This window comes from Gouania willdenowi, chromosome 6 (assembly GCF_900634775.1).
Source record: "Gouania willdenowi chromosome 6, fGouWil2.1, whole genome shotgun sequence".
Taxonomy (NCBI): domain Eukaryota; kingdom Metazoa; phylum Chordata; class Actinopteri; order Blenniiformes; family Gobiesocidae; genus Gouania; species Gouania willdenowi.
In genome coordinates, this window is record NC_041049.1 from 1,991,215 (window position 1) to 2,003,615 (window position 12,401).

Below are 12,401 nucleotides of genomic sequence, written 5' to 3' on the forward strand. Positions count from 1 at the left end.
ATTCTTTTTTAATTGTCCCGGGGTAAATTCCATTAATCTACTGGACTACGGCCCAAACATGAAACTTGGCTGCACTGGCAGCGAGCCATCCAGCCGTATTTTGACAGTTGATGAAAACAGACAAAAGAATAGGGCCAAAAAAAATACGCGACCGACCCCGTTTAAAAACGTAGACCCTAATTATTTTTTCGTGGTCAAAACAAGTGCAGTCTCTAAAAAGTCAAATCAAGTACAACAGCAAACTACATGCAGTAGCGCTCAAGTGACTTCACCACAGCCTTGCAGCGCCACCACGTGGTAATGCAGGAAGTTTGACGCATCAACTTCCTGTTGGTGTTTCCAGCATGGCCACAATCAATGCAATGGCATCAATGCTTGAAAAGGGTAAAATTCACATTTTTGGTTTGAGAAACACCATGACAGCATTATATTTTAGTGATATGATATCTCCTGCTACGGCTATGAACACAATTTGTGATGGAAAGAAGCTGAACATTCGCAGTGTTTACATAATGTCATGACAGATCTAGCGTTGCTATGGCCCACATGTCATGATATGACATTGCAAGCGTTGGCGTTCAATCAATAAATGCCTCGTCTGACAGAAATGTGTTGATTTCTTCACTGAATATTTCTTTAAAATGCTAAAATTGCTAGCAACAAAACATTGGTTGATATCTCTGGGAAAAATTTAAGGAAAACAATTTGAGTAGCAATAATTGCAGCAATTTTCAAGAATGCGCATCTGTTATTTTTTATATGAAAATATTGCTAAACATGTGAATTTTTGTGTAGCAGTCACATGAAATTGCTGCGATACCAGATAAATTTTTCCCTGTATCTTATTTTCAAGTCTGTTATAATCTTTATAATACGTCTTTAGTGTTGTGCATAGATCTACTTGTCATCCATAATGGTATTGGAGTGTAATATTGTTTTTGCAGATTAATACCATATTTTGACTATATATACATGTATTCAGTACTTTTAAAGGCCAAATTTGCACAATTATCAATGAAAAAAAAAGGTGCAAAATAAAAAAATTTCCTACCTACCTACCATCCATATTTCTAACATCTACGTAATTGGAAGCACATTTATTATTTTTTTTTTGCCTAGTGTACAGCGTGCTCATAGTCGTCTGAAATATACAGTCAAACCTAGGACAAGGGGACCTGATAAGAGTGGACCCCCTGTATGTGGTGGACAACTTATCGTGCACTGAGAGGTTTAAACTGTTAACATGTTAATGAGCGGACAGTGGGGATCCCCTCCTGCAGCATAGTGCGCTGAAGTTCCACTCAGTCAAACATATAAGGCCCATATATTGTTTCAGTTATGTCATTTTAAATTAGTATGTTTCTTATTTGTCTATTTGTTGTTTGGTTCGTTCAAAATCAACTGGTCCTGCAGATTTACAATGTACGATTAAACCATGGTTTTTCAACCACTGTGACGCGGCATTTTTGTGCCGTGAGAGATTGTCAGGTGTTCAGTGGGAAATGATCAAATTTCACCTAATTCTCCTAAAAAAAACATTTTTGAAAACAAATGAATTATTGTCTGCAAATATATATCATTATCCTGCCCTGAGCCCCCCCTCGGTTTTTTGACCAGTTTTTTTGGACTTTTTCACGTTCCGTCCTTGTGAGTTACCGTAGCGATGTGAGCCCGCCCCCTCTTTGTTTACATGTGAGTAAGCTATATGTGTGCCACAGGCATGTTTAATGTTTTATTCACACTATGCGGAGATGCTAAGGGAAGAGTTTATTATTTTTTTAATTGTAATGTTATATGTTATAAAACATGTAGTTATCTGATTTCTTAATCAGGAAATTTTAACTACTGTAAAGTTGCTGTTGCTCTTTTGCTTAAACGTGGGTTAAAGCTTGAAATAGTTGAATGACATTTACTTTTTATTTTGGGATTGTTTTATGTATTTTAACTCTTGAGGACAATCACTGCAATAAAGTTTCACTTTTGACATTATATCTGATGTCTGCAGTCATTTTTAAGTGCATTGAAAAAAAAAATCTAATTTTTCTTTAAAAAAATCTGAGTTTTTTTAGATAAAATTGCCCAGCCCAACTCTTAACATTTAATATAGAACAAAAAAGGAATTATATATATTAATAATAATAATATATTACATATTCTAAAAATAAATATATAAATATAAATTACATACAACAAAGCAATATTTAACAGAATAAAGTTGTCGATTTTACTTCTAATCATATTTAATAGAGTATATCAAGTATGCAAAATATGAAAGACGATAAATAAAATATTTTATCTTTTTGTTTGATTTGTATTCATGACACTTTGATAAGAATGACTGTAGATTGTTAATTGCACTTTTGTGCTGTAGCTTATGCCATACATCCATTCATTCATTCATTTTCTTCCGCTTTATCCGGGGCCAGGTCGTGGAGGCAGCAGTCTCAGCAGAGATGCCCAGACCTCCCGAGCCACGCACACCTCCTCCAGCCGTTCTGGGGGACACCGAGGTGACACCAGGCCAGCTCAGAGACATAGTCCCTCCAGCGTGTCCTGGGCCTCCCACGAGGCCTCTTCCCAATAGGACATGCCTGAAACACCTCCAGAGGGAGGCGACCAGGAGGCATCCGAAACAGATGCCCGAGGCACCTCAGCTGGCTCCTTTCGACGTGAAGGAGCATCGACTCTACTCCGAGCTCCGCCCGAGTGATTGAGCTCCTCACCCTATCTCGAAGGGTGCGCCCAGCCACCCTGCGAAGGAAACTCATTTCGGCCGCCTATAGAATTCTGTCATCATCACTGAAGAATTCTGACATCATTCTCACAGTGTACTGAAGAACTATTACCTCAGTACACTGAGGATTTCCATGATCTGGGTAAATACAGCCATGTCTTTCTACTACAACATGGTTCTCACCAGGAATTTTTCTCAATGTTAGGGGATTGCGTGGCACGCGAACGAGCACGAAGCTTATGGTAGTTAAGAGTTTGCCAAAAAAATGAGTAATGTTTTAACCCAACTGTCAACGATATTCATAGCGCCACCTATTGGTAAAAGGAAATCAGACATATTTACACAGGACATTGCAGGAAAGTTTGTTATATGATCCTTGAAATTGGTCAGCTACGTCTCAACACTTTAACATTTCTGCCACACCCCGACATGCAACACACCTCAACGTGCACCATGTCCCGACATGTGTGTGGTTGCGAGGGCCTGTTCAAAGCCGCTTGCAGCTTTAATTTTGTATATTTTACTCATTTTGTGTGTTGCAAGACACAAAGAATATTTTTTCAACAACTTGAGCCCATTTCTGCTTATTTTTACCCTTTTTCTACAACTGCACCAAACTCACCATATTTTAACCCATTTTCATCTTTTGCTCCTTTTAATGTATTTTTACAACATTACTCCCGTTTCTGACACTTCTACATCACATTTTAATGCCTTTTCTGCACATTTTTTTTCCTACTTTCCAGACATGTTCAGCACTTATAAACCCTTTCCGCCACTTTTACACCTAATGTCACATATATTGACCCATTATTGTCACTTTTAACCTATTTTCACCACATTTCATGATTATTTTTTGCCAATTTAACCATAATTCATGACACATCAACACAAATGTCTGCAGCAGATTTAACAACCATTATTAGCTATAACTCACAAAATTTGTATAAGGCAGCAGTGTGTGTGTGTGTGTGTGTGTGTGTGAAATGCTGAGCTGTGTTAGCACAGTAAGCTCTGCAAATAAAGACTGATCAAACATCACACACACATCCTGCATGTGTGTGTGTTTGTGTGTACCTGTAAATGCTCTGACCCTAGCGTAATAATGTGCTGCCTCAGACTGTTAGCTTTATCTTTGTGTGTGTTTTAGAACACATGAGATTGTGTGTCTGTATGTCCATGTGTTGCATGTGTTTCTAAAAACGTTTCCTGCATTTGTGCGACAAAAATCCATATGTCTGTGTGTGTACATCTGTGCATCAATGTAAGACAGTTGTGTTTGTGGAATTACACAGTGTGTGTGTTTGTGTGTGCATCTCCATCTGTATGTGTCAGTGTGTGTGTTTAATAAAACAAGTGTGTGTTTGTGTGTCTGTATGTCCGTATATTGCGTGTGCATTTGTGGATTTATTGTGTGTGTTTGTAACACAGTTGTGTTTGTGTGGGTGTATGCAGTGTTTGTCCATATGTGTGTTTCTCTGTGAGGTGTGCAGTTTGTGTATGTGTGTATCATTGCATTACATTTCATCAATTGTGTGTGTGTAAATAAATAAATGTAAATAAAACACGAGTGTGCGTTTGTGTGTCTGTATGTCCATGTGTTGCGTGTGTCCAACGCTTATGTGACAAAATCCAAGTGTGCGTGTAAATCTGTGCATCAGTTTAAGACAGCTGTGTTTGTGTGGGTTTATGAAGTGTGTTTGTCCATAATGTGTGTGTCTCTGTGTGAGGTGTGCAGTTTGTGCGTTAATGCTGTGTCAGGCTGATCTTGTGTGTGTGTGTGTGTGTGTGTGTGTGTGTGTGTGTGTGTGTGTGTGTGAGTGTTTCTTCCCCTGGATCTGTTTAATGAGTGCAGCACTTGTATGTTAATCCCTGTTACTCACACTGCCTGCCTGCGCGCGCGCTCACTGTCAGCTTATCTTATCTCTCTACTCGACTCGTCCCGGTCGAGGCCGATAGCGCCGCCTCCGTCTCCGTAAACTTCTCATTAGTTCGTCTTATTCCCCCTTTTATTCCTCTTTGAACTGCTTTAAGGACCATTTCCAACAGGGGGAGGGAAGTGGGAGCCTGCGGTTGCCGTGACAACAGACGCAATGGAGTGCACCCGGGGGTCGTACCTCACCGTGACCGCGCCGAGATTTACTCACCTCCCCCCCTTTTTATTCTGTCACACAAAAACCGAGACTCATCGCTGTGATTTGTGTGTGTGTGTGTCATTAAACCTCTCCTGCCTCGCAGCATCTTGTAAAGCGCTGAAGGAAAAACAAGCTCCGACTCAATCAGTCGTAGAGAATCCATCGTTAACTCACCAAAAACAAGTTTCATCTAATCAAACTTCCCGCGAAAAAGACAAAAAAAACCTTGAATAAAAGCAGAACCAAAGTTTTCTCTACAACATCAACAACGTGGATGTCCTTTATTTCCAACATCCAAATAAGTTTTTATTGCCTCTCGGCTTGGGGTCTTAGGGGCGTCTGGAGGGCTGCTCGGTCGAGGGGGGGGTAGCCTGGGGCTCCCCGGCCACCGCTCTTTCTGCTAGCCTTGCTGCATCTTCGGGTCCGGGGCGGTGTTGGGTTTGCAGTAGTGGTTCTTGCACATACATTGGTCTACGATGCACTGGCATGTCTTAGACTGTGGGATAAAACTCGTACTGGGTTTAACTTTAGACATGTTGATCTTAAATACCTGTTTTAGGTATTACCACTCACTCCTTCCCTCTGTCCACAGCCACCACCATTATAGCTAAGCCTCACACCTACAACTTCACATCTCACTTCATAGTAGTCAACTCTTCCACACCCTTCCATTTTTCCACCTTGAATCGCTCCTCCCTGCTCCCTTCCCCCTTACCCAGGTGTAACACTGCTCTCCCTTTTTATATTCTCCCTATAATAAAATGTTTCTTACCCTTCCTTAGGGAGGGCTGGTGATGGTCACAATTATGCAATAAAAAAAATTCATTTATTTAATTGCAATGACAAAACATGCATTGTTGTCTAAAAAAGATTACACTTCTTGTAGTGTTGACTTTTGACAGCATATGCAGACAAGGTAAGTTTTTATTGTGACGTGATAACATGATAGCCAACGCTGATTGGCTGAAATCTCCAAAATGGCCCTGCTCAACACCATAAAAAATGCATGCACGTGATTGGTTGCACAGACCAAACATCCAACTGAAAGAAAGAGTAGACGTCCTGAAATCTATCCTGCTTTCATTTGCTCCGTTCCTCACAAAGAAGAGAAACCAGGAACCAGTCGTCTATGGGGCATTCGGAGTTCTTTACAGATTCTGAAAGCTTTCCAATGGTGTCACACACACAACGTTTTGGCTGTTTGAATGGTATAACTTTCTTAAGAACACAAGGGAGAAAAGGGTCAAACAATTAACCAAAACCCCCCAGGAATGGTTGTGAATCACTGTCTGACCCGTTTTTATTGTGATTTATCCAAAGTTAATATCTTTCCGTTCCGTATAGGTTAATCAAAGTGCAGCGTGAGCATTTAAACAGTTTCACTTTTAGCAGCCGCTTGTATCGCCTTTATCTTGATGAGCTAACGTGTCTGAGTCAATACGACTCAGGGGTAGAAAAAAACAATGGATTATTGTCTAAAACTGATTATTTCTGTGGTTAAAGACGTGAGGAGAAGGAAACAACGTGTCTGCAACAAGAATTTCAAACATCCGACTTTAACTATGATTTACTCTGCTGCGAGAAACAAAAACTCATGAAGTAGCGTTTGTCCGACTCAGAATCAGAATAGATGCTTAGGTAGCCATGTGTTTTACTGCAATGGCCCAAACCAATAACAAGTCTGTTTGTATAGCCAAAGAAAGCCTGTATGTAAATCATCTGATGGAATTCCATGCCCCCAAACACAAATGGCGCTCTGCTGGAAAACAAACCGTATCGAAACCTTTGATACTCTTATTTGAAGCATGGAGTGCTTTCTTTATAACTTCAACTGGCACAGGTTTTTGTCCTTTTCTCCGTTTCTCTCATGCCGACTTGTTCATCATATTTCAGAGGTGAAATATTCTCACAGATTGCTACACACACACACACACACACACACACACACACACACACACACACACACACACACACACACACACACACATACGGTTTCTTTCTTCCCTTTACTTTTCCGCCCAATCTAAACTTCAAGCAGCCGACGGGCATTGAGCTATTTATAGGAAAATTCCTTGTGCCAACAAAGTAGAATTAGTCTTCAGACGGGAGCGGTGATCTTCTCCAAACAAGAGGGAAGGTCTGGGAAAGGCATCGAGGGTAACACACCCCATCCCTTTCCTTTGTATCACACACACACACACAAACACACACAAACACACACACACGTACGGAGTCAGGTTCTCTATTGTTCCTCGAAGACACGGAATTACATAACAAAACAACTTTGTGGCATATTTACAACAAGTTGAGTCCAAACCTAACGTGTTTCAGAAACCTCTCTCCTTACACATCCAATCATCGTTGTTTCACATCTTTAGGGAAAAATCAGAAAAGGTCTTGGACCTTAACTATTTTAATCAGTTTGGGACGAGTGTCACTAATTTGCATTTCTACTGACGTTCAAAAGGCCTTTTATGACTCTTAGAAACTATTGTGAATAATGTGCCAATATGTTTTGAGGACTGAGTATCTCCATTTCTCATGGTTTTAGTGTTCAAAGTTTCGAGCTTGGGTCATCTTCATTCATGGTTAGATTTTAAAGAGGTGTTGAATGACAGACCTGAGCAGCTTGTTCAGGATGTTTTTTCAAGGCTAATTCTGAAACGGCTAAAAACTTTAGTCCTCTGTAGTACGAGAACACGTTCATGTGCATTTCCAGTGAAATTCAAGAGGCTTTCAATGACCGTCAAGATCCGCACTTGATTCTTTACATTTACAAGAGGAGTTAAAGATTCTGCACAAACCTTGTTTCAAAAATTCTACCAAGATGTTCGAGGACTCACCAAGCTCAGGCCTCAGTTTTTCAGAAAAAGGATAGAAAATGTGGAATTTGCTGTGAAACGCAAAAACTGTTTTTTTTTTTGTGTGTGTGTTTTTAATCAGGCCCCAATACGACAGAAATATATCACATGCAAAACTGATGTAAACTTTTGGCTAATAGTCCTTCTATCTTCAGGGTTTGTCTGTCTTCAACCTGATTTACTCGCTAACTTCAGTCACCAGAACGTGTCAGCGCACTGTTTGAGAGCTCTTCTAATAAGTACATTTCAAAGATTTTAGGCCAAATTTGTAAAAACAGTGGAGGATATCTTTAGGATGCACAACGAACATTTATTCCAGGTTCAAAACACGGTCGGGTGCCTTGCCGGTTCTTGAACCGAAACGACCAGCTGTTCAGGCTGATACATTGGTTTGGAGCCTGCAAAGCAGGTTGAGTACCTTTAAATTGGTAGTTCAATCATGACTCCGACGTATTTCGTAAGCGGGCCTTTAAGTCCTCCGATAGCCTATAGGCATTCATAACTGAACCACGTCAAATCTGAAAAAGTGCAAAAATGTCATGAATCTTTCAGATTAGAGCATTCTTCTATTGTGGTGTCTATGGTTTCTTCTTCTTTTGCTAATAGTTAAAACAGGCATTTGATTGCCAAACCTTATTAAGTCCACCAAGTTTGGTTCTACTTGAACTGGTCCAAACGTGGGGCCATTAATAAAAAAAATCACCAAAGTTCAGAGACTTCTGAACCACAACGCTGTCAAAACCAGACTCATGGCGCTCTGGAAACCCTGTTAGAGGTGCTTTTACTTCTGGGGATTAATCTTGGTTCTATCTGAAGGACGGTTCTTGACTTGCACGTTGAGTGGTGGATCTTTAAACCTTATCAAATAAAGGTGTGGTGGTTGTAACTCAAACATTTTTATCCTATTCATAACCAGTAGCTGTTAATATTGGTCATAGCTTGTCATTTTGATGCTTGGGGTCATTTTTCATCCCTGTCGTTCCCCGGATGGCCTTGAACGCAGCGTGACTAAAAGGTCGACCATCAGTTAGGTTAACGACCGAGGCGCGGCCTGGTCACTGAGCAGCTCATAAAAAGCAGTCATGTGATGAAGGATGTGTCCCATGTGCCTGAAGGCGTGTGGAGAAATGAAAAACACTCCTGCTGTCTCAGAACGACTGGAAGTCCCTCAGCAATTAGACTCCAATGAAGCAGAAGATCAGCAAAGATTGATCTGCTGGATCTGGAGAACCTTCCAGATCCAGCAGACTTTCTCAGAAGGTTCAGACGTAATAGGGAAAGATTTTGCTCTCCAACAGACACTTGTCTGTCCAATGCTGGTCTCTTGTTGGTTGTAGATCTATTAGGTGGCAACGTTTCGTTGGACGAGCCCATGGATTTCTAAGAACCAACACTGTGGGTTTGAGATGGTATCAGATCCAACAGGTGGTCTCTGTTCTTACTCTTCCAGCTCCTTCAAAAACCAATCCTTTCTCTGATATCTACTTCCTGCACTGTCACAGTTCTGTTCAAACTTTTGTTTAAAGTCAAGCTAACATTAATTTAACCCTTTGAGAGTGTTGGTGTTCTGATGTTAAAGGGGACATGTAAAAAATCCACTTTTGCAATTTTTTTGATCACATGAGGTAACATGAGTGTCCACCGGCACACAAAATACGAAATAAAATCATCCAGATGTTTGTTTGTGGTCTGTGTAAGTCTGATAACACAGAGAAAATTGCTCCGTTTCAAATGTTTAAAGTTTGTGAGGTCACAAGCTAAATCAGGAAAAAAAACACCCTCCCCCCTGCTGGTAACTCCACCCATGGACTCCACCCCTAACCTGATTAAATCTTTTGCAAAAATCCACCATTGTTTTTCACACCAAACGTAGGGCTGGGAGATATTTTGCCTAAAAAAAACCTTCAATTTTAAGAAAAAATCCAATTTCCTATTTTTTTTCTTTAATGCACTTAAAATAAGTGCAGACATCAGATATATTGTCAAAAGTGCAACTTTATTGCTGTAAAATGCATAGAACAATCCCAAAATAAAAAGTAAATGAGACTCTGTCATTCAACAATTTAAAGCTTTAACCAGGTTTAAGCAAAAGTGCAACATCAACTTAACAGTTGTTTAAATTTTCTGATTAAGAAATCAAATAACTACATATTTTATAACACAATTAAAAAAATAATAAACTCTTCCCTTAGCATCTCAGCATAGTGTGAATAAAAAATTAAACATGCCTGTGGCACACATATAGCCTACTCAAAGGGTAAACAAATGTAAATAAACAGGGGTCGGGCTCACATCGCGCTACGGTAACCCACAAGGACGGAACGTGAAAAAGTCCGAAAAACTGTGGTGGGAAAAAAAAAATAATGAATTTTTAAACTCGAATTTGCAAAATAAAAATCGTTTTCATCTACAAATTTAATGAATGGATTTTTTGCCCTGCCCTAACCGAACGTGACTGTAGTCACTTCAATCACCCGTGATGAGTCGCTTCAACATAGTGGTGCTTTTTGGTCGTGTGTGTGTGTGTGTGCGTGTGTGTGTGTAGCCAGGTGACGGCACCACTTTTACGGTTTAAAAGATAACTTATGGAGTTACTAAAGGATGAGCTCACCCAGAATGTAGGCTTCTTCAAGAAGTTAACCACTTTATTTAGCCCTGGTAAGTTGGGAAAGTGTACAGTCGCAGCAGTGGGAGGGAGGGGCTTCTGCTTTGGCTCTACAGACAGTGAAGGACGGGGGAGTTGTCACTTGAAAAGTTTGAGTGACTAGGTCGCGCAGGAGCTCTTTTAGTTACGTTATTTACATTGATTTTGAATGTAATCACTTCAGTCGCGTTCAGTGTGAACGCACCTTCAGTGTGTGCCACCCCACAGAAGAGAGGGACGGGGAAGGGGGAGGTATATGCAAATCCAGGGACAAACCCCCCAGAGTGCTCTCACAGAACTCGTTTTTACAGGGTCTTAAACCTCTTCTGTTGCTTATTTCATGTTATGTTTTGACCAAACACCAGCACAGATATGTCATTTAAACTACATTATACATATGTTTTAAAGGTGAAATATGTGTTTAATATGTCCCCTTTAATTTCCACACAAGGTCAAGTAAAAGTTAAATTAGCAGCGGCGATAGTCGTCTGCAGACGCCTCTTTATGTTTACGTCCACTCAATGTTGATCACCCACGACGACAAATCTATGAGTCGGGTTAGAAAAAACTGGACAAACCAGCTCCACCAGTGAACGCTCCATTTACAGAGTTCTGCTTTGTCAACACTTCCTTGTCAAATGGAACTGTCATTTTTTATCATAGAGAAAACTGTTCAAAAGAGTACTTTCAACTTTGTTGTACAATAAAATGTATATAAATCTACAAATGTATTAAAAAATAAAATACATTTTAACGTTAGCTTGTTAGCTCCTCTGAGGGAGGGACTTTGGAAAGTTTGGAGGCAGAGCAAAAGAGCAGCGGGGAGGGAGGGAGGGATCTGAGAGTTGCAGACTGCACCTTTAATGTCAATTTATCTGATTATTTGTTAAAAAAAATCATTACATTTATTGCTGTAAAGGTCTTCCAACCACAGACAGTCAAACATATTATCAAAGTCACCAGAAAGAGGCCAAAGAAATGACGGCGTTCAGGAGAAACATGAAACAGACACTGCACAGACTGAGAAAAAAAGGTTTTAAAAGATAAGGAGACGTTTTCTAGTTTCAGGAATGTCCCTCATTCCACTTCTCATCTTTACTGACTCTGTTTAACCGTTTTCTGTAAATGTTTTACACACTGTTGCAACGTTTAAAGCAGATTTGAAGTAAAGACCTGCAGCAGATACCACAGCACACTTCCGCAGGTGTGGAGAAACACATTCCTCCATGATTAACTCAGGTGTTAATTATATTGCACAAGTTTAATATCTAATTTACAAAAGGCTATTTTCAAAGAATGAAGCGTGAAGCACGAGTGTTAAGTCACTATTAAAACCGACGTCTTCACTCGGAGCGGAGGATCACCGAGAACCGTTTAACTCACACGCACGGTGCACTGCGTGCGCGTCGTACGGAGGTTAACGTTAAAACCGCTGTTTTCTGAACGGGCTCTGGCTGCTGCGCTCGAGGGAGGAAACAAAGCGTGTTCCAGCCTGTCCGCGCGCGCTGACGTCTCCAGGTGTTTGGACACCTTTGGGTGACGTGGCGGTGAATGTCGGGGTGTGTTTGGAGGATAAAAGCCTGTTTTTATCTCACCATGACGCCGCTCTCCGCTTCACTCCGTCCCGACTGTTGGGAAACTTTCCCCCGCCGCTCCGCCGCTCGCTCCGGGCATACTCCGGCCTCTCCCGCCGGGACTCCCGCTCACCGGAGAGCCGGTGCAGCACCAGCCGTCCGAACGGCCGGTGAACGTCCTTTTCCCCGGTAACCCCCGTGAGATACCCACCGCTCCGTGCCAGGGAACGGCGGTGTGTGCCTACACTCCGCCCACCGCAGCCCACGGAGGGAGGGGCCGTGAAACGTATCGAATACACCCGCCTTAATTAATGCATGAAGAGAAAAGAGCAATTAACACAGTTTAGTCACGACTGAGGCCAGATATTTAGTCTAATTTAACCTTTATTTAAAGAATATTTATTTATTTACTTATTTATCAGAATCAGAATCAACTTTATTGGCCAGGGGTGT

At 41.0% G+C, this 12,401-nt stretch overlaps 1 protein-coding gene across 1 annotated transcript in view; it reads right to left on the bottom strand.

Moving 5' to 3' along the window:
* The window catches only part of tmcc3 (transmembrane and coiled-coil domain family 3), a 31,290-nt gene extending 19,096 nt beyond the window's left edge, over positions 1-12,194 (bottom strand). The window contains exon 1 of the mRNA XM_028451072.1: positions 11,970-12,194. Within this exon, the coding sequence (XP_028306873.1) occupies positions 11,970-11,972 (3 nt within the window). The 5' untranslated portion in view covers positions 11,973-12,194. The remainder of the gene's footprint in view (positions 1-11,969) is intronic.
* Between the last annotated feature and the right edge of the window lie 207 nt (positions 12,195-12,401).